The following is a 25,747-nucleotide window of genomic DNA, read 5'->3' as shown; positions in this document are numbered from 1 at the left end:
TTGTTCCTCTTCCCAAAATGATTATTCAGCTCTTAAAAGAGGAGTTATTCCTATCCAGGATAACTGGATTTTGGAGACTTTCAGAAGAGGAGATTTTAGCATAGAGGGGACTTTAATGACAAGATGTGGCTTCCTACGGGGGGCTCATTTTGAAACAAAAACTGAAGAAAAAACTTCTAACGGAAGAGCAAATTCTCAGAGATCCTTTATAGTAGAGTTGGAAATACAAATGAAGGCAAATGTTAAGACCAACAACTTGGAGCAGTTTAGAGGACTCACACTGCAATCACAGACAGCAATACTAAAATCTCAGCTAAAACTGTCTTCCATGTTATCTGAAGTTTAATTAAAGCAAAGGTTTAGGCAATAGGAACCTGAATCTGCAACCGTGGAACTGGCATAAAATGGATTATGCCCTTAAGTAGTCAGAGTCCTATTCAAGTTACCTCTTCGAACGCCCACGACTGCTACCACCCTTATGAATCTGCTCATAAGCCATGTTTTCCAACCACGATGGTACTTCCTGTTTCGCTTCAACAAGGAGATCCAGCAAGTCCTTGGTGATGTTTATGTTCCTCTCATTGAAGAATGAGGTGGCAAGCCCTTTAAAAAAATAAAACTGATTCTCAACATTAGGTAACTTGGTATGATGCTTCAAGACACTATTTCTGTGTAGCTCAGATGAATGTGTACTTGAACACATTCAGTCAATCGCTAAGACAAAACAAGTCTGATTACATTTACAGGAGATAATGTTGCCCTCTTATTTACAATGGTCACCAGAAAGCAAGAACAGGCATTTGCATGGTACTTTTGTAGCTGGCATTGCAAGGTATTTAGTGCCCGAGATGCTAAACATTCACATGCCCCTTCATGCTTTGGCCACCATTCCAGAGGACATGCTTCTACGCTGATGCTGCTTGTTTTAAAAAAAAAAAAGCATTAAATTTATGACTGAATTCCTTGGGGGAGAATAGTATGTCTCCTCTCCATTTTACCTGCATTCTAACATCTGAGACTGCTATAACTAATAACCCATCACATTGTTCATTTTAAGAACACTTTCTTTGCGTTGTCAAAATCTGCAGTGAAGGTACCAATGTGAGATTTCTAAAGTTTGCTACAGCACCTGACCCACTGTTTAAGAATCTGAAGTGCCTTCCACAATCCAAGAGGGATGAGGTGTGGAGCATGCTTTCAGAAGTCTTAAGAGCAAACACTCCTGATGTGGAAGCTACAGAACCTGAACCACCAAAACAAAAAAACAACCACACCGAACCTTCTGCTGGTGGCATCTGATTCAGATAAAAGTGAACATGCATCAGTCTGCACCACTTTTGATCACTATTGATCAGAACCCCTCATTAACATGGATGCATGTCCTCTAGACTGGCGACTGAATCACAAAGATATATGAATCTTCACTGCATGTGGCACAAATATTTTGCAACACTGGTTATAACAGTGCCATGTGAACACCTGTTCTCACTTTCAGGTGAGAAAATAAAAAGCGGGCAGCTGAACTGTAAAAAACTTGTTTGTCTGACTAATTGGCTGAAGTAGGACCAAGCGGACTTGCAGGCACTAAAATTTTAGCTTGAAGCCAAAAATAAAAACAGGTTTTTGGTACATAATTCTACATTTGTAAGTTCAACTTTCATGATAAAGTCTGCACTACAGTACTCGTATGAGGTGAATTGAAAAATAGTATTTCCTTGTTTATAGCACAGTTTGTAATATATAAAGTGAGCACTTTACACTTGTTGTAATTGAAATCAATATATTTGAAAACTTAGAAAACATCCAAAATTTAAACAGTATTCTATTAACTGCGGTTTACTTTTTAATCACTTGATACCTACTGGTTTCCCATACTGCCTTCCTACCTATTCTACTATGGCTTTAGACATGGGGGAAAGGGGAGAGACTGGAGCAATAAAAGATTTGCACGGAATTTTGCTCAGTTTAATAAAACTGGAATTAAGATTACTGCTACAAAGACTAGACGTGGGTTTGTCTGAAACAGTAGATCAAGTAAGCTTTGTTTTGTAGTTCAAGTTTACTCTATAGCTAATTTATATATAGTGTTACTTATAACCCACTGGAATACTACACTTGAAGAGCATCTTCTAGCAGACAATTCACTTTTAAGAGTCTTACCAAGGTTTCCCACACGGCCTGTACGACCAATGCGATGCACATATTCTTCAATGTCACTTGGCAAGTCAAAGTTTATGACGTGTTTCACATTTGAAATGTCCAATCCTCTTGCTGCAACCTAATGGTGAAGAAGTTCAACTGTCAGCTCTTAGCAAAGCTTCACAAGAATAAAGTGAAATTTAACATACATCTTCAGAAAGAAAAGTTAGGGACTTACTGCTGTGGCAACCAGAATTGGGCTTCTGCCTGAGCGGAACTGGTGCAGAGCTTCTTCTCTGTCTCTCTGAGAGCGATCTCCATGGATGCTTGTACAAGCGTATCCTTCGTGGTAGAGAAAGTCCTCCAGAGAATCAGCTCCCTTTTTAGTCTCCACGAACACCAGAGTCAGTGAATCTTTGCCTAATGCAAGAAGTTAAACTACAGATTTACCACCAGCAATGCTACATCTGCAAATATTTAGCACCCCCAACTGGTAAAAGGTAGTTTCTGTATCTTCTGTTGCAGTTTAATTGTGTATTTATTACATTACTTCATTCAATGAGAGATGAGTACCAAGGCCATTCCCCCTCCCATGATCTTTATATTACCCAAGAAGTTTATTTGCATGCATACTGTTTTAAGTCAGTCAAAGCAAAAACATTCACAACATATGAAAAAACAGGGAGGAAAAGACTAACAGCTTTTCCTCCACCTAACATAGATTCTCATTACCTGAGCCATTAGAGCTGTGTTGAAATTCTCCCAAACAGTCTTTACCTGTGGCATTTAGCAGGTCAAGCAGAAATGACCGTTTGTCTGACTCTTCCACCCACACTACTTTCTGTGTGATGTTCTCAGATGTAGAGCCAACTCTGCCAACAGCCAGGAAGATATATTCATCCAGGAAGTCACGGGCAAGCATCTAGGAGGTAGACAAAAAAAAATTCACCATGTTCCCCCCACAAGGACTGGGGGAGTTCAGAAAGTACTACATTAAGCTTGTAGTTCAAAAAAGCCTCAAGCCAGACAGTACCTGGATTTCCTTGGGAAAAGTAGCACTGAACATCATGGTATGACGAACTCCCTTTGGTGGCATAGTATCTTGTTCAACAATACGGCGAATTTGAGGCTCAAACCCCATATCAAGCATGCGATCAGCTTCATCCAGTACCAGATATCTGGGAGTAGATGAAGAGGATCAAAATTGCTTAAAATGAGGAAAACCGGGGTTTTTTTGTTTTAAAAAAATCCACACACACAAACCAGGCTATTTTTTCCAACTGCCATTAATTATTTAATGTAGTATGCCAGGATTATTCAATGATAGCTTGTACAACCCAATGTGAGTCAGGAAGTATTTGAGCTATATGCAGCTTTAAAAAATGACAGAAATGGTCAATTTAACAGTATTAAGGCATGCTTTTACAAATGTTTGACAGCTAATTTGACAGCTACAAATGTTTGGCAGTAAAATTCTCTGCACGTGCAGTATGATCACTCCCCCTGGAATCTCAGCTTGGAGCAGGGTTTCTCAACAAATTTTGGTTGCCTCAGAGCATGGCCACCAACTCTTGGCTTACTATTTTTCCTAAAATACTAATTAATTTTAGGAAAAAACCTAACATGCATATAAACGTCCCAAACCATTGTAATTTATGAAGAGTCTGGGTTTTGTTGTTAACTCAGTAATAAAAATAAAGTAGTTGTCTCTATTCTTTACCTAACCTAAACAGAACAGAAACAAGAATAAGGTGTTTTGCATGCTCTTATCTTTGGTTTCTTTTTTTAAAGGCCAGCAAAAGGCCACACATTTGCTAGCTAGTAAACCTGCTGCTGTGAAAAGTGGTATTTGTATGTTTGCTCCTATGAAAAATATTAATGAACATACAAATATCACTTTTCACAGCACATTTACTCAGCACTGGCAAGCTAGGGGAAAAATTAAGCTGTGGATGGGGAAGAAGGCAGCAGGGGCCAGCTCAGATTTGGAAGGTGGGGGGTGAGCCTGGAGCCAGCACCTGAAGCCCTGTGACCAGGAGCCCACTGTCATGCAGCTGAAAGATGCAGCAGGGGCCAAGGGTGATAGGTGAGCCTGGGACCAGAGGCCAAAGCCCCGTAGCTGGGGCCTTGGGATGGAGTCCACTGCTACACACCCAGAGCCCAGGGATAGATGAGGCAGTGGGGGCCACAGACTACAGGCAGGTGGTGGTGAGCCTGGGGCCAGCACACACAGGCCACTGCAGGGCTGGGGCCAGAGCCTGCTGCCCTGTGGCTGAAGTCCAGGGCCGAAGGAGGCAGCAGGAACCAAGTGTGGGTTTTTTGGGGGGGGAAGGGGGGAGAGAAAGTGATAAGCCTGGGGCCTGCTGCTCACCACCACGTGGCTGCAACCACAAGCCCAAGCCCCACCGCCCCCAGGAAGGTGGAGAACACACCAGCTGCCTGCTCCTCCAGCATTTCTGGCTCCAGGGGGGCAGGACCCAACTCCTTCTGGCAGGTCCAGGGGACCCCCCCCAATCACCACCCAGGAGGCAGTGGACCCAAGAGAAGGCTCTGGTGGCCATGTTTGAAAAACACTGGCTTAGAGTGTCCCCTAGCTTGCCAGTGCTGAGTAAATGTGCTGTGAAAAGTGATGTTTGTATGTTCATTATTCATACAACAGGTATAAAGGATTTGTATTGTGAAATCTAACCGTTCAACTAGTAAGCCTTTCCTAAATAACTGTCTAGCAAAACATCAGAATAATCCTATGGATTACTATTATTTACATTTAGATGTTTTTTCGGTGTACAAACCAAACAGCTAAGTCCCAGGATCTTGTCAGAAATTCTAGACATTTGTAAGACTGTCAAATTCCGAGACCATTTCACCTACTTGCAAAAGTCCAATCCAATCTTTCCCCTCTCCATCATGTCAACCAGTCGTCCTGGAGTTGCCACAAGCAAGTGACACCCACGTTCCAAGTCACGTATCTGTTGACCAATGTCAGCACCACCATAGACAACACAAGGACGAACTTTGGAACGATATGCAAACTGTAAGAACAGAACTAGTTATTTTCTGTTTTTTTTAAAAAGCTCAGGATATTGTACTGACAAGTTGCCAAAGATACCTTTCTGGCTTCTTCATAGATCTGCACTGCCAGTTCTCTAGTTGGAGCCAGGACTAGAGAGATTGGGTATTGCTTACGGCGTCCATACCTTCCATTTTCCTGAAGGACAGACATTTAGAATAAATACTTGAAACTAGAGCCATTTCAAACCCTGCACACATGCTTCTCTCATAATTCTGAAACTTTGCCACCAGCACAGCACTCTTGGCTGAGCTTGGATCACAGACAAAATGGACCATCAGCAGCTTTCTTTGCTCTAAAGTGGACCACTACCTGCAACTGAGGCTCTCAATGCTATTTATATTTCAAAGGACCTGTTGCTGAGTTGTTAAAAAGGAGGAGTACAGGAAGTCTTCCACTGCAGAACGTCTCAATCACGCTTTAGGCACTGGTTCTAAAGACTTGTGTCCCAGGTACACTATCAGTTATACCAGGTGACAATGCTACAGTGTGTCTTTAGGGGGCAGAACTGCAGAGATTTTAAAAACTCCTGGTGAACATTACTTATTTTTAAGTCTGAAAAAGGGATTCAATACTCTGACTTTTTTTATTGGGGGGGGGAAGAGGGGAGTCTTATTGCTGCACCAGGGAGTAACTTTACTTAGAAATAGCCACATTTCAGGGTGGACGGCTAAGGCTACAAGACATGCTTATTAGTTTTTTTTCCCCCCCAACCTTCATTCTGGAAGCCACACTGCAAGCGATCCTTTCTTCTTGAAGATTATGTGACTAGTCCTAAAGAAGAGTTTAGTCCCTAGACTATCAAGAATGGCTCTGTAGTCCTCTACGGGCATAAACTAAATAGAAATTTGGCCGCAAGCAGTTTTGTTTTAAGGTGTTCCTCTTGTTATAAGAGCCTGATAATTATAGTATGAATGTTTGTCTGAATGAAGACAGGATTTGTTCATTAGATGGTAATACGCTTTTTGTTTGTGAGCCAATACAAAAAAACCAAGAGGACCATGATGCCCATAGGTGAGCAGACAAGCAACAAATGAGCAGCTCTCTGAAACTGCCCTCTAAATTATTGGGGGCAAGAAATTGGGCACAGGCCTCTCTGAAACAGACTGCTTGTTAGTATGAATGCTATAATTGGACATCTCTAGAAAGATGAAACAGAAGAATTGCAGACAAGGAAAGCATCCTTTGGTGGACTGAGCTTGTTTTAACATTCCTGGGATTGTACATCTAAGAACTTGCCTTCATAGCCCTCAGAGCATCACCTGGACCATCTGTATAGATCTGACTCAATATTGGTAGAAGAAATGCAGCAGTTTTCCCAGAACCTATAAGAAATACAAAGGTTAATCTTGACAATAAAAGCATCAATACTTCCGTTGAGTTATCAGCTGCAACACCTTACACAGTATTCTAAACACCTAGCTGAACTAGACTGTGCTCCTGACATTGCTAACAAGGCAAGAGATAAAAACTGGTGTTTGAGATGTTGCTCATGTCCATTCCATTTTCGGTGTGTGCGCTCACCACGTGCACTGGAAGTCCCCCCTGCCAATGGTATCTGCAGGGGACGGCTCTGGTGGGGCACATGTATGCACAGGCATAAGTAGTGCTGCTGGCTCCCCTCCACCCTCAGTTCCTTCTTGCTGGAAACTCCAATAGTGGGGAGGAAGGGGTGGGGTTGGGTCATGGAATAGACCTGACTACTACATCTTGAAGAGCGCCAGTTACAATAAGGTAACAGTCTTTTCTTCGAGGTCCATTCCATTGTAGGAGACTCCCAAGCAGTATCACTGGAAGCAGGTAGGTGTTCATGGACATCTTGATTGCAACAATGCTCTGCCAAAGTCAGTGTCATCTCTGGCCTGCTGAGAGTGATTGTGAACTGCATTGTAAACATGTGCAGTGAAGACTGCATGGCAGCCCTGCAGATGTCCTGGATAGGGACATCTGCTGCCTTCCTGGTGCAAGACACCTGAACCCTAGTCAAGTGAGCCTTTGCTATCAGAGGCACAGCCTCCACTAACTCGTAACAAGTATGGATGCAGGTGGTGATCCAATTTGAAATCCTCTAAGAGGACACCTGGAGGCCCTTCATCCTGCCAGCTGTCATGATAAAGAGTTGGGTTGGTCTGTGGAAAGGCTTGGTGTGCTCCCAGTAGAATGCCAGGGCATGCCAGAAATCCAGAGTGTGAAACTGCCTCTCCCTATTGGTTGAGTGAGGCTATGCACAGAACACCAGGAGGAAGATATCCTGGTTGACATCGAAATGCAACACCGCTGTAGGCAGGAAAGCTGGATGGGGCTGCAACTGGACCTTGTCTTCGTAGAATACCATATACAGTAGCTCTGAAGTGAGGGCTTTAGTTTCTGATACATACCTTGCTGAGATAATTGCTACAAGGAATGCAAACCTTCCATGACAGATGGGAAAGGGAGCAAGAAGCCATGGGCTCAAAGGGAGGGCCCCGTGAGCCTGGAGAGGACTAGCTGAGGTCCCATTGGCAGAAAGCTATTCAAGGCCCTTCAGGAATCTGACTGACATCTCATGCGAAAATACAGATTTACCTTGGATGTGAGGATGGAGAGCCGATATGGCTGCCAAGTGCACCTTGACTGAAGAAAAGGCAAGACCCTTGTCCTTTAAGTGAAGCAAGTAATCCAAGATGAACTGTAAAGATAACTGGGTCAGAGAGATGTTGCGCTCAGATGCCCAGCAAGAGAAATGCTTCCACTTTGCCAGGTAAGTTGCTCTGGCGGAACGCTTTTTGCTTTCTGAGAGAACCTCCAGTACCTGACTAGAGCCGACTTGTTCCTCTGGATTCAGCAATGCAGCATCCAAGCTGTGAGGTGGAGAGGTACAGTTGGCTCCTGCACTCCCAACAATGATCCTGTGACAGGAGGTCTGGGTGGTTGGGCAAAGGCCATGGCCAGTTCCATGAGACAGTTGGAAAACAGGAGAGCAGGATCCAGGACACAGGCTGGAAAGTCACCCTTGACCACACCCTCAAAATGCCTGCTTACCACCCACTTGGTTATGGGTGGAGCTCAAGTGAGCAGAGGATGGTGGGTGGTGGTCTTGCTGGTGCTTCTAGCCCTTTCCCTTCTTACAGAAGGGCTCTGACTGTGGTTGGCTCTCAAACCTATAGGTCTGTTGCAGCTTAAACCACTTCCTTACTGGCACGTACAGGCCCAGTGCGCAAGGTAGCCCTCAAGTCTTTCAGGCTGTGCAATTTACTGTTTGTCTGCTCTGAAAACAATGTCAGACCATTGAATGGAAAGTCTTAGATCGACTGTTGAACCTGTGTTGAAAGGCCTGACAATGGCAACTAGGACACATGCCTCATTGAAATAGCTGAGGCCATGGTTTGGGCTGAACCTCTGCGCCAGTATCCCTGGCTTGCATCTGAGGCCACTTGTAGGGCTGCCCTGGCCACCATCCTGCCCTCATCTAGGATAGCCAGGAAACCCTTCCTGGGCTCCTCTGGCAGGGAGTCAGAACTTGGCCATGGACTGCCAGTTATTAAAATTATAGCAGCTAAGCAAGGCCTGGTGGTTGGCCACTCAGCTGGAGATGTAGAATAAGTTTTTCTACCGAAGAGGTTGAGCTGCTTGGCTGCCTCCTTCAGCGTTGAGCACAACACAAGGCCAACCAGGATCATTAGCTGCTGACACAATCAGTGAGCTTGGGGCTGGGTGGGTATAAAGACACCACATCCCTGTTAACTCTGCCTACTTGGAAATGGGGGCAGCGAGGCAGGTGCCTGCCACAGGGCCTTAGTGATTTTCATCACTCCCTTGTGCACCAGCAATGCCACTGGCAGGGGCTGCTGCACTCAGTACATCAAATGAGAACTCCTTGACTTCCAGCCTCATGTTTGAGGTGACCATCTTCAAGAGCTTGTGGTGAGCCTTTGCATTGTCCTGGGGGAACTGGGTGAAAGGGCTTTGCTATCGCCTCATAAGGGGAGGATGAGGAGGCAGATGTGTCTGCCAACTCTGCCATGGGATCCTTAGCCAAGGCTGGCTAAACCCAGGGAGCCTGCTCTGACTCTACATCTGAGTCAGGGGGTGGGCGAGAGGCTGTTGCTGACAATTTGTTGGACACCTATGATCCTGCGATGGTTGGGGAAATCCCTAGGGGTTCCAGAGTTGGCAGGGGGCAGGCCACTGGCCCTGGGGCCATGCTGGCAGGAATGCTGGTGCCCTTGATGGGTGGTCCTAGGCCACAGGCAGAATCTCCTCCCTGCTGTTGGAGCCTGAGGAGGGGGGGAATACACATCTGGGGGACCAGGATGGTGCCAAGGCTGCCTATCTACCCTGATCATCAGTTCCGGCCCTGAACCTCTGCAGAGGATCTGTACGAGGGTGATGGCTCCCAGTGCCGTGATCCTGGCCCCAGTATCCTGGCAATTGATGCCTTGTGTTTAGTGAGTGATGCTGTTCTGTTGAGCAGGAATGTGAGTAGACTGACATGTCTGAGACTGCTGACATGCTTGTGGTGAATTGTACCAGTGGTCCAGCAATGGGGATCTAAGGACAGGTGTCTCAATCCTCTGGATTGGTGCCATGTGCTGGGAGGGTAGCTCAGGTGCTCAACTGCTCAGCCCTCTCAGATCTTTGCTCTTCTCCAGCCCTCTCCTTCCCTTTACAGGATGTAGGAGAACATCCCCTCCCAGCCTCTTTGCTTTTCAGCCAGTAGCAGCAGATGGGTGCTTGTCTGAGGCCGGCGCCAGCAGCACACTCCGCAACCAGGCAGTGGTGCTAGGAGCAGAATCCAATCTGGTTGGCTCTGAGGCTACAGAGCACCCAGAGACGAATATCCCATTCCTTTGTGTTCTGAAGCTCTTGCAAATGTGACATTTGTAGCTAATGTGAGTTTCCGCTAAGCACTTCAAACAGCTCCTATGGCAGGGATCAGCAACCTTTGGCACATGGCCCACCAGAGTAAGCCCCTGGCAGGTCAGGCCAGTTTGTTTACCTGCAGCATGTGCAGGTTCCCACCTGACCACTGTTCACTGTCCCAGGCCAATGGAGGCTGTGGGAAGTGGTGGCCAGTACATCCCTCAGCCTGTGCCCCTTCTTGCAGCAGTGAACTGTGGCCAGTGGGAGCCACAATCTGCCAAACATGCAAACATGGCAGGTAAACAAACCTGCCTGACCCACCAGGGGCTTACCTTGGCAGGCTGCATGCCAAAGGTTGCTGATCCCTGTTCTGTGGGAACTCACTCACTGGCATGGGTATCTTACAACAGCCAGAAGATTTGAAGCCTGGGGACCAGGGCCTGCCCTGTCCCTAGGCTAAGTCCTGTTTGGGACTAACAAATGCATTAAAACTACACTAAGGGAACTATAAAATAAAATTTCTAACTATATACAGAAAGTTCACAACTAGCCACAGCTGAGAGGAGTAAACTTGCAGAGGCAAGGAGACCTTCCAGCAGTGTCACTGGCAGTAAGAAGGAACTGAGGGTGGGGGAGCCGACAATGCTCCTTATACCAATGCATACGTGTGCCACTCCAGAGGGCGCCAGACCTGGTTCCCTATGGATACCACTGAGAGGAAAAAACTTCTGGCATGAGTACATGTGGTAACCACACACACACACCCCCACCACAGAATGGAAATGAGCAACCACTCTAAGGGCATATCTAAACTTACTGCCAGTGTGATCAATCCCGCAGGGGGTGGGGGGTTGATTTATTGTGTCTAGTGAAAAAACACTTGACTGCTGAGTGCTCTCCTGTTGACACTGGTACTCCACTGGAACGGGAAGCTTAGGCAGAGTCAACAGGGGAGCAGCAGCAGTCAACCTACCGCAGTGAAGACACCACAGTAAGTAGATCTAAATGTGTCTACTTCAGCTATGCTATTTTCATAGTCTAAGTTAGGCAGCTTCAGCTGACTTAGCTAGCCTGCCACCACCCCTGCCCAGTGTAGACCAGGCTTAAGAAGAACCAGGTACTCAAGGCAGATAATTTTACTCCCCCTACCTTTCACTACATTCTGAGTTAATACTGATCCCACTTGGGCCAAAGAAACACTATAAAAACATGGCAGTTGTCTCAATAGGCAGAAGCCACCATCTGCCATTAAATTATGTACTAAGCCTTAAAAATGCTGTATTCTAAGTACTATGAGGCACCTGGCACCCTCAGAAGAGGACATGACAAGTCAGTCACCCTCACCTCTATTATTGGTCAATCCAGATTTTGTGCTAGTGTGTTCTTGCTCAAAGGATAGCAGGCTACAGTTCCCAGTATGAGGGAAACTCAGGAGCACTACGTTTGTCTGTCATGAGCAAGCAGCTGCTTCCTTTTTATTAATTTTTATCATCTGCAGTTTGAAGATTTGATCCAATTCCCACCCATTTCAAGCTCAACTGGAAAGTCAAAACTGTTATAGGTGCAAGGTCAGAAACCTACCTGTCTGGGCACAGGCCATCAAATCTCTCTTGTCCTTGATGATAGGTATAGCATGTTTCTGAACTGGAGTAGGACGGGTGTAGCGAGTGAGCTCAATGTTGCCCATGATAATTTCTCCCATGTCAAGGTCACTGAACTGTAACGGACATTGGGGGGTGGGAGGAGAAGAAAGGAGAGTTAATGGAGAATTGACTTCAGAACCTTCTCACTGAAAATATAAAACTCAGCCCAAGTGACTCATGTATCCATAAGATTAATCTGCTCAGTACATGTACACAAAAGACAAACTTAGCAACATTTTAAAACTTGACATATTCAATGATGTACTTGGTTCCTCTTTGCCTGTGTATAAGCAGCATAAAAGTTTAAGACCAAGTAGAAGTCAGACTTCCAAGCAAATGAGACTTATGCATAACCATAGAACTAGTGGTCTCATCATGTGACATCCCATCTAAACATCTTCTTAGAAACAGCTTTAAAAAGTGATAAACCCCAACCTCATCCCTACAACTAAAGAAACAAGCAGCTCTTGCACCACTTCTATAGACCAAGGCATCTTCCAGTAAAATCTTCCAGGCATTTAAACTGCGCCCCACCTCCCCCAAAAAAACCCCACACACCACACGCAGAAGAGCATCACTAGTTCCTTCTCTGCCCCCTTCCCTTGAAATCTGTCTTTAAACTACTGCAGTGGTCCTTAATTCAGAGTTTAATCTTGCACAAAAGACCAGTGTGGTCAACTGAGAAACCTGCAAGTCATGATTAGTTCATCATAAAGAGATGCTAGAAAGGCAGACACTAATCAGGTATTGCAAAAGTTTATTAGTTGTCCCAAAGCTCTTGTGGACTGACTACATGGCAGGTCTCCTGATCATGGACATACTGGCAGGCCATCACATGTGCTGAGAACCACTAAAGTCATAAAAACCCCAGAAAGCAGTATCCAGAAAGCAGTGTTCACCTGTTGCTGCCCTACTTCACCACAGAGTAGAATTTATCTATCTGTACAGTAACTGAAGTTGAGATGTTTTATCCCTATGGGTGGTCTGTCATAGGATTGATACAGAATTCTGAAAAACACTCAAGCAGGAAACAAGGATGGGGTATAGGGTCACCATGTCATGGTAAAAAGGCAGTATAGAAAAGGTCAGCCATGAGTGCCCCCAGATTCCCTACCCTTCTGGCCAAAGTTATGGTGATTAAGAATCAAGTCTTCAGGAACAGGTAGAGGAGTGAACAGCTACCCCACAGGTTCAAACAGAGGGTTCCTTAAGTGAGGAAACAGATTATACAACATGCTAAGGAACCTGGCTATGGTAGAGTGAGGAAAAAAAATAAGTCCTTTGACTGGTGGATAAGAGGCTATATAATAGCAGCCAAGTAAATTGCACTAGAGCTTAGGTGATTACCTGCTGGATTTATAAAGCACCAGGGTTATCAAGTATATCTGAGGCGAGATTCAGAAAGGAATCCAGATTGATGGATACACCAGACTTGAAAGCACCTCAACTTTTGTAGACAGGTTCTCTCCTTGTTGCTCAGGAGTAGGGATTGAACCTCAGGACAGCAGTGCAACTCTATGCCAGAGAACCAGTTAAGGAACTATGCCTTATAGTATAGAAATGAGATGGGTTATGGTACCAGTGTCCTGCTATCTCCAGACTTTAAAATACCGAGTTGCCAAGTTCCTATTCATGGCCTTGGAAGTGCCTGCTCAGACAATATGCTATGGAGTCCATTAAAAAAGGGACACCCACCCCCCCACACACACACACCCCTCCTTGCTTGCCTCCCCCCTAGGACTTTCACCTCTGGTCCAACCCACACAGCTGGTCATACCCTGGACCTGTGCTTAGGCCTAAGCACAGAGGACATTACAACCCAGCCACAACCTTGGACAATTACCTCATTATGGCAGATGATGACCTTCCAGTGCCTGGGCAACAAATAAAAATGATCCTATTCAACCAGACACTTATGGATTCCAACAAATTCCAACACCTGCTAAAGGACAACAGCTCCCCACCCACAGGACGAGGAGTTAAGGACTGAACTGTTACCATTCTACACTGGCCTCCAAACAGCCCCTTTCATCCCCACTGCCTACACAAAATGGGCATATGTTGCAGGGTATCAAAAAAACCAAGAAGAGGTGTGGAAACAAACACTGACTCAGACATGATGAAACAATGAGCCCAACCAAAAGCCTACCTGCATTCCCAGAGTTCAGTATAGGGACTCATCAAGTAGTTCTGCACACCCCCTAAAGGAGTTCCAGGGAAAGACCCATAATCCAATCCTTGCCCTTCCTGGCTTGTGAATGGGTCATGCACACCAGATTCAGAGGAGAAATCTTCTGTTCCTCCTTCAAACGTACAATAGTCTGACCAACAAAGAAACCCAACCTGGAGATTTCAGCCCTGGCCATCTACTGCCCAGTGGCAAAACTCCCGTTCCCAAGCAAGCTCAGAGAAATGAGCAAGAGACCAACTACAAGCTCATCTAACTTAAGACAGCATTCTAGACCAGCACAATCTGGATTCAGACCAGGACATGGAACTAAAACAGCTTTAGAGAGCATTAGTGCCACTTTCAGTCAATAGATACAGGACAGACATCCATTCTCACTGGCCTCTCTGCAGCATTCAATGCAGCTGTCTTACTAGAGATGTGATGAGTCCAGAGTAATGCACTAAAGTGGCCTGAGTCCTTTCTGGAGGGATGCACCCAAAGAGTAGTGATGGAAACTACACCTGCACCACTAGAACCCTTGCTTGCAGGGTTGTACAAAGATGGTCCTTTTCAATATCAACATGCAACTAACAGGTGAACTGTAAGATCACATGGACTCAAGTACAGCAAGATGCAGATTACAGCTCTACCTATCCTTCAGCACAAACACAAGATAGCCCAGTGCCTGGATGAGGCCAACTCACAGATGAAGCTGAACCTGCGTAAGAGACAGGTGGTGCTAGTGGGCAGAGAAAACTATTGAGTTCACAACCATGGTGTAGATTGCAAGTTCCCATTTACAATGGGTCAGTTCAGTATGTAACCTAGGATTGCATTTGGATTCCTTGGGACATGGTTTCACATCGCAATAGCCACAAGTAATGCTTTTATCATCTCCAGTTGGCCAGGAGTCTGTCCCATGGTGGTGAAGACCTGGCCTCAGTCATTCATGACTGTCATCTCTCAGCTTGACTACAGCAATACACCACCATACTTGGGCATGAAAAAACCTTCAACACTTTGTAAACTCTGGCTAGTATAAGACACTGCAGCTCATCACCTCACAACACAAGCTACTGTGAGCATATCACATCTGTCCTTCACTCTAAGTTGATTCAAAATTTTATGGGAAGCCAAGTTCTAGGTCTCTGTTCCACTCCCACCATACCACCCCCTGCACTGCCCCAATGAGCATCCCACATCTAGATCCCCAAACAGCTGAACCCATACCCCCACCCAACCAAGCCCCAGCACCTTGACATCCCCTGTGCAGCATCCCATTGTCCCTGCACCCAGAACCTCCCCAACAAGCCTGTGCCTCCAGATCCCCACACTGAGCTGCCCACACCCAGAACCCTCTCACCCCACACTAGGATCCTGCTGAGCCGAGCCTGTCCCATACCTGGTGTGGAGGGGCAGGCCCTTGTGCTGCAACATGGTTGGGTGCAGCCTCACTGGTGAGTTGGCAAGGGGGGGGGGGAAGGGAGGAAGGGGAGGCAGGACCAGCTACAGGGTGCTCCCCATTGCCATGCTGAAGCCTCTACATTTTATTTGACAAATAAAATTTGCAGAATTAATATACCGTGTAGAGTTTTTGGTGCAGATTTCCCTCAGGAGTACACAACAGAATTCAAGGGAAAAAAAATCTGCACAGGAGACAAAACCTTCTCCATGGGTGAGGAGACAGTAGAATGAAGTCTCCCAGGAACTGAGGGCCATAAACCTCACCACCTTCTACTCCAAGTGCAAGGTGCATTTATCTACTATAAGCACATTGCAACAGGTTTCACACACAAAAACCCAACAACTTACAAGACACTTCACCACATATGCTTTGAGTGAAATCTTTCCAGCTGCACACCTATGATGGATCTATTAAAACATAATGGAAGCTGTCAAACAAGTGAATCTCACCATTCAGAGCTTGCTTACCAACTGCTCGGTCATGCTTTCTGATTCACCGAAGTATGGTGGATCCGCTATGTATCAGGAGGAAAAAGTTGCTGGACATAGTGTAAGCATTAGAAGAAGAACCAACTCTGATTCATCAAGTTTCACCTGGAAGTTTACTTGGTATATGGTAACTGAGTCTAGATTCAATATTAAAAATTTATAAAAGCTTACACTTTCAATATGTGGAGGACAGTTGCTGCCTGTTGCCTCAACAGGAATGTCATCATATTTCTCAAAGTTAATGCCTGTATTGCCTCCGGAGAAGAGCTCTCTGAAAGCAGAAGATCGAAGAAATCAGTATTCCACTAGTTAACCTAGATTTGATTGGCATGCTGATACCTAAATGGAGTTACATTACTCACTGTTCCAGACGATCACTTGGTGGAAGTGGTTTTGACCAGTCATCTTCATCTGACTTTTCAGACCAGCGACTATTTCCACCACGGTCAAATCTGCCAAAGCCACCCCTATCACCACGACTGCCAATGCCATCATAGTCACCGCCTCTTCCACGGTCCTCATATCTAAACACAGCAAAAAACCTAGTTCGAAATCTAGCTCAACAAGGGTGGTTGTCTGACATGGAAACTGAGGCCCATTATGTTTAACTGCATATTAATTCCACACAGTGGGTAGAATAAGGTAGTGTGATTCCAGATTTGGAATATAAAATTCAACAAAGCAGGGCCCTGCCCATTGAGCTGGTGTATATTACATATACTTTGTTTGGTAAAAGTTAGTGACCGATGTTTTTTGGGGAAACCTTAATAGTGCTGCTTCATACATTAACTGCTAAATTGTTTGTAAACAAGAGCATGGACAGCCTAATCAAAATAGGAAGCTAACCAATTACAGGAGTTAATTTTTTTTAAAATACTGTTACTTAGGAAGCCTTAAGTTGAGAGAAATTGACAGTTTACCTGTAGAATGGCAATTCAGAATTCTCCCTTTTACATGAGTTTGAATTACAGATTTTAGTGGACACCTGTTCTAGAAAGGTGAGAGTTTTGTACAACAGGGAGGCACATTAAGCAATGTTAATTCATTGAATGTACTTTATAGTAAAAAAGATTCACAACCGGCAAGTTTAACTTGCTCCTACATTTTATTCCTCACACAAATGGAAATTTTCCAAACTGAAGTACACTTGGCCCTTTGTCATGTCAATAAGTGCATTATACAGGCAAGCTCCCTCTTTGTAAAATGGGCTTTGGATAAGAGGTAGGAAAAAAAAAAGTCCTTACCTGGGTTGTGTTTAGTTTTAGGTCTGGTAAACCATGTTTGAGAAAATTCAGGATACAGGACTAACGAGTCGAAAAAGGTCATTCTCACCACACTTGTGCATACAAACACGAGGTGTTTAGAACTGACCAAATAAAGGGAGAGAACCTGCAAGAGTCTTGCCCAATTGTTTTATTAAATTCACTCAGATTGTTCTCAGCTACACTTTTAAAGACAAAAATTGAGAACGACAATTTTGTCATTTTACATTAAGCACTTCCTCCCGATAACTAGTAAGTGTTCGGTGATGCAAGCATCCTATTGCCATTTCCACAGAAGTGGCAAATCACTACAACTCAAATGTCATTAGCTAGTCCAAACACTCAAGCCAATTCACTCGGTATTTCTCAACCTTTGTGCTGGCAACCCCCTGCCTTAAGCTTGGGGCTTCAGCTGTCTCACGGGGCTGAAACCATGTACTTTAGTTTTGTGGTGCCCTAGGCAATTGCCCTGCTTCTTACCTGCTAATGCCAGCCCTGCTTACAACCCCTAGGTTGAGAAACACTGCTTTAAGTTATTTACAACCCTGCCTACCCTGAAAGACTAGTTTTCCAAGCAGGGTTCTCATTCTGCTGCCCCAAATTACTAAGTAGCCCTGTTTCCATGTCATATTGAGACCTGAAGCTAGAGTGAGGTAAGATCACAGTTCTACCATAAAACTGGTATTAGTGCAGATGTTAAAAAAAAGTTTTGCACTGCATGGAGCAAGAAGATACTAACCTGCCTCCTCTTGACCCATTCCCACGTTCACTAAAGAAGCTTGATTTTCCACCACGGTCACTCCGAGCACCAAAGCTGCTGTATGCATCCTTGTCTCTACCAGAATTCCACCCACTGTCAAATCCTAGACATGGAAAAGAAAAGGCTTATTTTTCTAGTCATAAAAAGTCAGTACGTCTCTGTTCAGGGTAACAAGCCAATTTTAACACGCAAGAGACTCCATTCAATCTAAAGCCACCATGAAGGTGCACACGGGTTAGGAGCTAGCCAAAAAGAAAACGTCACAGTGCATTCTCCCCACCCCCACACTTTATTATTAGAGTGATTTAGCACAGGAGATAGATTTCAGACACATGGCTCGCTATACTCATGTAGTTAGAGGATATTGGAAAGTTGTACAGTATTAACGAAGTGACAGGTCAAGCAAGAGACTCACATTTTAGAGTCCAACTATGCAGTTATTTAAATCTACACTACACAACATAAAAACAAGGACTTAGTACAGGGATAGTCAAAGTATGGCTTGTGAGCCACATACAGCTCTTAGTGTTGAAGTGTAGCTTGGAGTCCCCCCACAAATTCTCCACCTACCAGATGGAGGGTGGGCAGGGAGAAGGGAAGCTTGGGACCTCTGCCTTACAGCAGGGTGGTGGGGTTGGGACTTCTGTCCAATGGGGAGGGGGTCTTGGAGTTTCAGCCCCATGGAGTGCACCTGCCAGTCTTGGGGCTGTAACAGGAGCAGAGCTTAAGCCCTGAGCCCTGTCAGGTGCACCCCAGCTCTTGAACTTCCGAGACTGTCATATGTGGCTTGGAGTGTCAGTAAATGTGGCTACCCGACTTAGTATAAAATAGTCTCAATATGTTGTACTCATAACATCAGTACCTGAATTGTTGCAGTTTTAAAAAAACCCAATGGAAAGCAAATTGAGCTCTAATTTACTAGTCTAATCATATTCTGGGAAGGAATGTCCACAGGTACTTAATGAAGCCACTCTTCACCACTCCCCAGCCATAGTATCTCATTCCTTAGAGTTCCACTGTACTGCAAATAATAAGACACCCATGACTGGCTCAATCGCTATGTTAGCATACATTGTTAACAAAAATTGGAACTACTAACAAACTGCTACCCTTGAAAAGTCTAGCTTTGGAGCTGGGGAATCAAGCTGTTTCTCCCCCCTTCTTGTGCATAAGTCTGAGTTCCAACCTCCTTTGGCTGCTGAACAAAACAAATTTCTCCAACCCCTACAAGAAAAGCAGGCAAAACTCCCCAGTCCCCATCCAAAAGTGAAGGGGTCAGTATGTCTGTGTAAAATGATATCTTTGCATCCAGAAGTTTTGAAATTGTGACCTGTAGGATCTATTTTGAATGAGCCTTCTGACCTTCAAGAGCAGGAAAATCAGACCATAGACTGTCCCTATCTTTCTTTGACTACCTGTTTTGAGACAAGAAATGAAATACTAAGTCAAACAACTCTCCTTTCCTGTAAGCACACCAGGAGGGTTAAAAGTGAAATATCTAATATGAGACCACAAATGCTAAAGACAGATTTGCAGATGTATGGAGTCATGAAGAACAAAGTTAAAGTTTTGTGACAGTTGTAAGTAATTCAGAGAGACTAAAAGCACTGACATTGGTTTTGATTTGGGAATAGTTCTAGGACCATATTTGCATTTTGGTAAGGCAACCTGCAGTCTAACATCTCAAAAACCTTTATTAGCAAGACAGTTTAATGACTAGAAAAGGCACCCCTTACACACAAGCAACAGTATGCTGTCATTTTGTGGGTGCTTTCCAGGGACAAAGTTAAGAATCTGAGATTTTGATTACTCAACTTGAGCTAGAACACTGGTTTGTAGTTATGGCACTGGACTGGGAACCAGGAAATCAGTTTAATTCCTTGTTTAAGTATAGACTTCCTGCATGACCTTGGGCAAGTCACTTTGGTAGCATTTCTCTCGTTTTAGACTGTAAACTGCAGCAAACTCCCACCTCTTGTATTCTCCATTTACAGTGTAAACTCTTCAAAGCAAACCTTCTATCCATGTATAATATAGCAGCAGCAAACATAATGGCACCCCAATCTCAATTAAGGCCTGTAAGCCCTACTGCTTGTATCCTGGTAGGTGAAGACAAGCAGATCAGCACTAAACCAGAATTTCATAAGCCACAAGCATTCATGTGAGATCTGTCTCACATGCTACAAACTTAAAGGGAACTCAAACTTTCAGGAGTAAAACTTATTCTAAAGTTGTTACGGCAGAGTAGTTCTCATCGTGTCTCCTGCAATTTGGTGTGAAGTGCAGTTGGCTGAAAGGTGACAGTTTAACAATCCCCTCGCCCACCTCTGTCATCATGTCCAGATCCTCCTCTAGATCCAAACCCATTGCGATCACGATCATAGCCATTCATCCGGCTGTCTTGGTCATAGCCATTCATATAGGCATTACCTCCGCGACCAGAGTCCCAGTTGGGGGAATCTTTGGCAGAGAATAAAAAGTGAAACAATTAAAGGAAAAATGTCACTCATGCCAGTGAGCAGTTTGCAAGCTCCATAGCACCAATCCAGAGGTGGTGTGTAATCTTTACTGCCAGAATGCAAAAAGCTGCAGCAATACAGAATCCTTCCAAAGACAGGGGATCCTTTTAGGTCGCTATCCTTAACTGGGGTTACAGGCCACCTATTGGGAAGGATCCATGGCAAGAACACAGTTTCTAGTTTACAAAAACTTGTTCACAAACTTAACTCTTATCGAGGAGATTCCAAACTCAGCCAAAATCAAGTCTGAGTTTGTTCAAAAGGCTTCTTTGAAAGCTAGTTTAGTTAGATAGGTCAGAATGTTAGTGACCTGGAGCAAACATCAAGGACTATCCTGTGCACTATGGTTATTGTCATACTATAAGTTGGAGCCTGCTGCAAGAACTCTGGGTTGTTGAGAATAGCTCCACTACTTCATATGAAGATAATTGAAAAATAGTAATTGAAGGAGATTTAAGATTCTCCCCTCCAACCTTATGTGCTCCTTAGTTAACAGGTTAGAATAAAGGAAGCCTGACAGCTTGGTTTAAGAGTCAGGAAAGCCAGATTTTAGTATGTTACACAGAATGAACTCCTAAGAATTTTGGATTATTATGTAATATACTGTGTCACATAAGCAAAGCTTGTTAGTCAGACAAGCCTTACTAGCAAGGCAGTATTGGAAGACAGCTCATAGTAAGAATGGTTTTAAGAAAGGGGAATAAATGTGGTTAGCAATGAATCAATGACTGGGTCCAGAGAGTTAACAGCTGCATTACTGGAGAGGTCTCAATTGTTAAGATTTCACTGGTGCAGAAAGAAACAGATCCTAGGAGGTGAAGATTTTGATATCCTTATTTCCTATATGGAATGATGCAGCAAGACATGGGCATAGTGAATTAGTTTCAGCAAGGTTTAGACCCAGTCTCACTACACAAAGCTGTGCCAGTTTTAAAAGTCAGTCCAGCTTTCAGTTGAAATAGCACAGCTTTGTTTCAACCAGGCCTTAGTAAAGAGATATGCAGCCACTCAAAGACAAACATCTATACCAAGGCAGTCAATGTCATACTAGCTAGAGAAAGTAGTATTCAGAGCAAGTCTTCAGTCTGAGTGAACTGTAATCTTAAACTTGTGAAGGCAAGCAGAACAGATTACAAGTTTAAGGAATGAGCTGTGCAGTTAATGCGCAAGAACTAGAAGACAGTATTTTAAATGGTGAACTACACTAGTGATGAAAAAAACATGGCAAGCAAGATGCAGGATTTTACCTAGTGTCATTTATACCCATGCAAGTGTCCAAGTTAGACTGCACACACTTTCCTCTGCATGAGGAAGTGCAACTCAAATAAGCCAATGGAAGTCAATTTTAACTTTGAGTCTCATTATGCATGATGGCTTTCATCAGTTTCCAAATACAGAGAAGTCTCAAACCTTGGTGCAAATAGAACTGCAATGTTAGAAATAAAAGTCTGATGGGAGTTGACTTACTCTGCAAGTGTTTGTTGAGACCTTGGCTTTATAACTATTTACTGGCAATCTTTGCCAAAGTCATTTTACAAGGCTTTCCCAGTAATAGAATGGCAACCTTTCATCCCCCAAATTACTACTAGACCCCACTGCCTCAGACACCAGTTCTAGAGAAAGCCATGCTAAATGTTGTACTATGGTATAGTGGACAAAGGCTTGGGGGAAAACAACAATTTAAAAAAACCCCACCAAACATGCTTTTAAACCTACTCTTCATCCATCCGTGGTGATTAAATGCAGAATGGTGCTGACTTAGGGTAGTTGCGCTCTTAGCCAAATTAGCTAAGGATAAAAGTCTACGAGGGTGCCATTTCTTACCAGTGTAGCCCCACTGTACTCATGAAAAGCAAGAACTCATCTATACGCATGTCTTTCTACTGCTTTAGAATTGGTATAAAGGTTACCATTAATTACAGCCCATGAACAATAGCCAGCATCAAAATGCTTTGTTTTGGAAGCTTGCTTGGATACCAGATACATGTATAATCTTAATATGTCACTTTAAGGTCTGTAGAAGCTGTTAAAATGTTTTTATGTAACACTTTAAGCCAGGCAGCAGATAGTATACATGTATCTCCAGAACAGCTGAAATGCAGTCAGCAAGGACGTGGTTGCCAATTTATTTAAAATGAAAAAAAAAAAATGCAAATTCAAAAATCACTTGTTAGTTCATTAAGTCACTGCTGTATGGCCAGTTCCAATTCATGCTATAGAATAGCATAGTTACACATCATTGCACTGATGATATTAACTTACAGCTTCTTGGTAGTGGCCCTGAATTGGAATGGTGGTTTTTCATGTAGCTACAGATATTTCCTGTCGTAAAGAGAGCCATGAAATCTCCAGGGATATAGCAGAGTCAAAACCAAAAGGCTTAAAAAAAGCTTAAGACACAGAATGTATTCTATTATTTCTCCAATCAAGCACAGTTCCATCAACCTGATGATCAAAGAGGCATTACAGAGAAGCTAAACGTACAGAGATAAATTTTAACTGCCTGGTATGGCTACAAAAGAAAGGGGGGAAAAAGGCAGATTTCCCTAGAGGACAGACAAAATACCACAAGTTAAAGGCTTTTGTTTTCTCCCATGCATGCCACAGACAGTGGCTGGCACATTCATGAGTCAGCTGAACAGTATAGCATCTCATTTCATCCAGTAAGATTGAACAGTGATTTAGCCAGTTAGTGATATGTAAACCCTATCAAAGAAAGATTTCTACCATTGCTCTTTAAGTAGTATTATTTTGGGCCAGCAAGCATTTGAATCACTTCCACTTCAGAATTACTTGAACACTCCACCTACTCTACCAGAGAAGGATTTAGTAGCAAGATGGTCTCCATAGGCCGTTCAGAAGAGGATTTTAAGGATGTACCCACATTAGAAATAAGGCAAATGCAGAAGCAGCTCTCTTCTACCCCACAACATGGCCTTGGATCCACAGCACCAGGATTCTCTGATCAGTAACTGCATCCTGAAGATTAGAAGCTATGTATTTTTTGTAACCATCTTGGAAGCAGGCTAGAGCATTTTCTGCCATCTGTAGTAAGGTGAAGTAGTGGCAACCCCATAATCTCAGGGCTATGCCATGGGTAAGTTTGGAAAGTTGTGGGCTAAAGGAAAAAAAAAAATCTAATGTCCATAAGCAATGACAATCGGATTTAGAATGAGTTACCATGCATAGAAGGGGAAGTATCAGCAGTACTTTGGCTCCACCTTCCTGTAGCTGAGCAGTCAGTGAGGTTTGGGACTTCAGCCTACTAGGTCTGGCCCATCCTATTACTTATCAATCCATTATTTATATGCAATATTTTCAATTTAAACATAAATTGACAATTTTCTTTACCAGACCACTCTTCAGCCCCAAAGGCTCTATACATTCCAGCATATTCAACTGATAAACAGGCTGACTTGATGCTGCTTTAGGCAATGCCTACCTAGGGAAAAGGTGTACTTTAGTGTTAAGGTAAAGGTTAGTCATAGTATGGAGGGGTATGCTTCAACAGCCACAAACCTGGAGATAAGCAAGTGCTCTGCTCAACAGTTTTAACCTTGAATTTTAGAAGTGCTTGCAAGCAGAATAAGTCCGTTTATGGTTTGTGCTAAATGGCGCCAGGAGTACAAGGCTGAAAGGTCAAATTAATTTCCATTTCAGTATCTCCAAAAATCAATTGGTGCCATTATCCCAGAAATACTAGTATTTCAGACTACCTAACGTTGAGAAGTGAATTAATACAGGGATCTCCATCAGAGTTCACTAGGTTATCAGAAGTTGCTAAGTTAAGTAGCATTCAAGATGCTTTGTATTTGTTTTAACAATAAAAATCTATTTTAAGTCATACTCTGTATTCTGTTACTCATTAATTACAAGAGTTTATTGGATTACTGTTGTGGTTGTGCTAAATTTAGCACAATACCAGATTCGAGCTAGTCAGTCTTCTTTCCATTAGCAAGTTGCAGGAAGTAATGTGACACAGCTGATTGACACTTCAGTAATACCTATTGCCAGGTGCTGTAGTTTTAGTTGCCCAATTCTAACTATTAGGCCAGCGGTCAGCAACCTTTCAGAAGTGGTGTGCCAAGTCTTCATTTATTCACTCTAATTTAAGGTTTCACATGCCAGTAACACATTTTAATGTTTTAGAAGGTCTTTCTGTAAGTCTATAATATATAACTAAACTATTGTTGTATGTAAAGTAAATAAAATTTTTAAAGTGTTTAAGAAGCTTTATTTGAAATTAAATAAAGATGCAGAGACCCCTGGGCAGCTGAGTGCCACTGAAAATCCCCTCGCGTGCCGCCTTTGGCACACGTGCCGTAGGTTGCCTACCCCTGTATTAATCTGTTGTCAGAAATGATGCCTGTGCCATTTTTGCTCTACCTGTTCAAGTGGATATCATGTCCACACTCTACTGCAGTAGTGTGCAAATACCACTCACTGAGCTGTTTGAAGGACTTACCTCTTTCAGACTCACTAAGAGGGAAAAGAAGGAAATGAAAGAAGGCAGGATTCCCCTCCTATGTATTACATTGACAGGGATACAATTTCTACCTTCCCTCCCAAACTGTGAACTATCCATAGATAGGTAAAGATTAGACAGCTTCATTTTATCTGATGCCTCACAATTTTATTCTACTGTAAGCAGCCCTCTTCATAAGCCATACATAAACCACAGTTTATCATATATTCCATGTTTCCCTATGGCAGCAGGAAACAGGTTTGTGGTTTTGGACCATAGGAAAAACAAGGGTATACCACTGATACTGCACTGCTGCTATTACCCATGAGTTTTTGGTTTTTTTTTTTTTTTAAAAAAGACATTACACAGAATCTTAACTGAAGTGTACCAGAACCATTTTTACTACTCATGCCAGCCAACAACAGTATGAATGTTATCAATCTCAGGTGTAGGGAATCAAGAAGTGCCTCCTATCCACAGGAAAATGGATCCAGACTGTATACTTCCTCAGAAGCGACAGCAGGAGTGAAGTTAAACTAATTTTTTGCAGATATCACAATGCACTCGAGATATCCCCACACTAGCACCAATGAGGGATTAGAACCAATACTGCTGACCCCAGATCACTACAGTGAAACAATCATTTGTAAGACTAAAATTCCATCTTGCTTCAACATGGTCCATTTGTTTATGACCTATGCAACTTGGAAGCTGATGTAGTCTCAGGCTCCCATTTCACAAGTAGCTTGGTAGACATCCTGTGCAGTATAATCAAGTGACCATTCAACTACAGCAAAGATCAAATTTAGTGTTTAAGCTAATGATGCAGCCAATGAAAGCGAAGGACTTGTATGACTATGTAAAGAACAATCTAGCAGTATACATAGTCATTTACACTATGAAGAGTAGTGTAAAAATGTCAAA

General features: G+C 43.6%; 1 protein-coding gene across 5 annotated transcripts in view; it reads right to left on the bottom strand.

Moving 5' to 3' along the window:
* DDX3X (DEAD-box helicase 3 X-linked) overlaps positions 1 to 25,747 on the bottom strand; it is a 41,905-nt gene that overhangs the window by 11,237 nt on the left and 4,921 nt on the right. For 2 of the 5 annotated variants that reach the window (XM_043538101.1, XM_027826848.3), the window contains exons 4-16: positions 20,165 to 20,299; positions 17,819 to 17,942; positions 16,180 to 16,341; positions 15,989 to 16,088; positions 11,633 to 11,768; positions 6,449 to 6,534; positions 5,249 to 5,347; positions 5,011 to 5,171; positions 3,173 to 3,317; positions 2,872 to 3,061; positions 2,378 to 2,559; positions 2,161 to 2,278; positions 447 to 603 (exon numbers count right to left, since the gene is read on the bottom strand). In XM_043538101.1, coding sequence (XP_043394036.1) covers positions 447 to 603; positions 2,161 to 2,278; positions 2,378 to 2,559; positions 2,872 to 3,061; positions 3,173 to 3,317; positions 5,011 to 5,171; positions 5,249 to 5,347; positions 6,449 to 6,534; positions 11,633 to 11,768; positions 15,989 to 16,088; positions 16,180 to 16,341; positions 17,819 to 17,942; positions 20,165 to 20,299 — 1,795 coding nt within the window. The remainder of the gene's footprint in view (positions 1 to 446; positions 604 to 2,160; positions 2,279 to 2,377; positions 2,560 to 2,871; positions 3,062 to 3,172; positions 3,318 to 5,010; positions 5,172 to 5,248; positions 5,348 to 6,448; positions 6,535 to 11,632; positions 11,769 to 15,988; positions 16,089 to 16,179; positions 16,342 to 17,818; positions 17,943 to 20,164; positions 20,300 to 25,747) is intronic. The other 3 variants (XM_037902622.2, XM_007064446.3, XM_007064447.3) reach the window with 3 other exon arrangements.

The sequence above is a fragment of the Chelonia mydas genome, chromosome 1 (genome assembly GCF_015237465.2).
Source record: "Chelonia mydas isolate rCheMyd1 chromosome 1, rCheMyd1.pri.v2, whole genome shotgun sequence".
Taxonomy (NCBI): domain Eukaryota; kingdom Metazoa; phylum Chordata; order Testudines; family Cheloniidae; genus Chelonia; species Chelonia mydas.
This window is presented reverse-complemented; position numbering and strand designations above follow the sequence as displayed.